A 1,506-nucleotide genomic window follows, 5' to 3' on the forward strand; every position below is an offset into this window, starting at 1 on the left:
TTGAGATATCACAGGGAGGTTCATTGAGTGACATACACAGAAAGGCAGAAGCTGCTCCACGGCCTCGACTCAGGTCAAAGATTCCAAAAAAAACAACACACTAAAATGCTGAAAAAATACAGACTGGCAAATATGCACAGTGTTTGATTTATTTGACTTTCTTACTTGATTTTCTTACTTCACTTGATTATCTCACTACAGATGAGCTGTATCTCTGTGAAACCCGATAACTGTTGTGGAATTCACTCCAACAAAACCGGCATTTTCTTGTACAAGCCAAACAGGGCGTAGTATTTCAACATCATAAAAAACTTTTCGTCCCTGAGGCCGTAAACAAGGGGACTCAGACACCTCGGGACGAGAAAGAAGGCTATGTAGTTGAAGTATCTGACATTAATGTACATCATGAGGTCGATTTGCAGGACGGTGGCCTCCACGAAGGGGGCCCACAGCTGGGTGAGGGACAGGATGAGCTGGAAGGCGTGGAGGCTCACGGTCCTCAGCCCCTTCCACGACGACCTCCTGTTCTCGGCCGAGGCGACCCTGGCCACTCTCATAATTTCGACGTAAGAGAAGGCGATGGACACGGCCATGAGGAGGGAGCAGAACAGGTTGAGGGACGAGCGGAGGTAGTTCTGCCACCTGTGCAGGAAGAACTTCTCCACGGAGCAGGTCCCAAGGCTGGTGTAGAAGCCCCGGGCAGCCACGGCGAAGAAGACGGAGAGCGTGACGCTGCCGGGGACGGCGCTCAGGCAGTGGATGATGACGATGCAGTTGCGGGCGCTGCGCGGCGTGCACAGGGCGGCGTGCCGCAGGGGGATGCACACGGCCACGTAGCGCTCCAGGGTCATGGCCGTCAGAGTGAAGGGCGTGACTAAGGTGTACACCATCAGCACCATGTACATGCAGATGCACAGCCAGATCGGCATGGGAATACGGAAGTAGGTGAGGATGAGCAGGACGTTACTCATGAGTAAAAACAAACAGTCAGAAATCAGTGTGTTGGCAAAGAAGATGTAGCGCATGTTGGTGTGGAAGTGTTCCTTCTTGAAGAAGGTCATGATCAGGAGAGAGTTGATGAAGAGAAAAAGCGCGATCAGCACCTGAACTACAACGACCCGGTGGCTGATCTGTGACGCCAATGACTGGACACCATGCGCCGAGTGGTTGTCAGACATAAGCATCTATCTATTTCAAACACTTAATAAACACACTAAAACCAATCAACCATCAGCTTCTAAACCATACATTAACTGCCTTTGTTAAATCAGAAAAACAACAGTTTGTGATCAGTCCAATGCTGAGGTTCTAAACAACCTCTTGGTTCCAGGGACGTTGCCAAAACCTTCCCTTTGTTACAGGCATCGCAGCAGCACAGTTCCAATTAAACGTACAAAAGGTTTGCCCGCTTCCTGAACCCCTGAGGTCGCACCCTGCGTGGGGTGTTGTCTTTTATAAGAGCAAAGGGAGCACAGTTAACAGACCAGGATCTTTTCTCCAAGGAAC

The 1,506-nt window shown here is 50.2% G+C and overlaps 1 protein-coding gene across 1 annotated transcript; it reads right to left on the reverse strand.

The window, feature by feature from the left end:
* Positions 1-242: 242 nt before the first annotated feature.
* On the reverse strand, positions 243-1,178 carry LOC307234845 (odorant receptor 131-2-like; the record flags this gene model as incomplete). Its single annotated transcript, XM_080006709.1, has 1 exon — positions 243-1,178. The coding sequence occupies one exon, from the start codon at positions 1,176-1,178 to the stop codon at positions 243-245; it is 936 nt and encodes a 311-aa protein (XP_079862835.1).
* Positions 1,179-1,506: the final 328 nt, after the last annotated feature.

This window comes from Zeus faber (genome assembly GCF_960531495.2).
Source record: "Zeus faber genome assembly, chromosome: 9".
Taxonomy (NCBI): domain Eukaryota; kingdom Metazoa; phylum Chordata; class Actinopteri; order Zeiformes; family Zeidae; genus Zeus; species Zeus faber.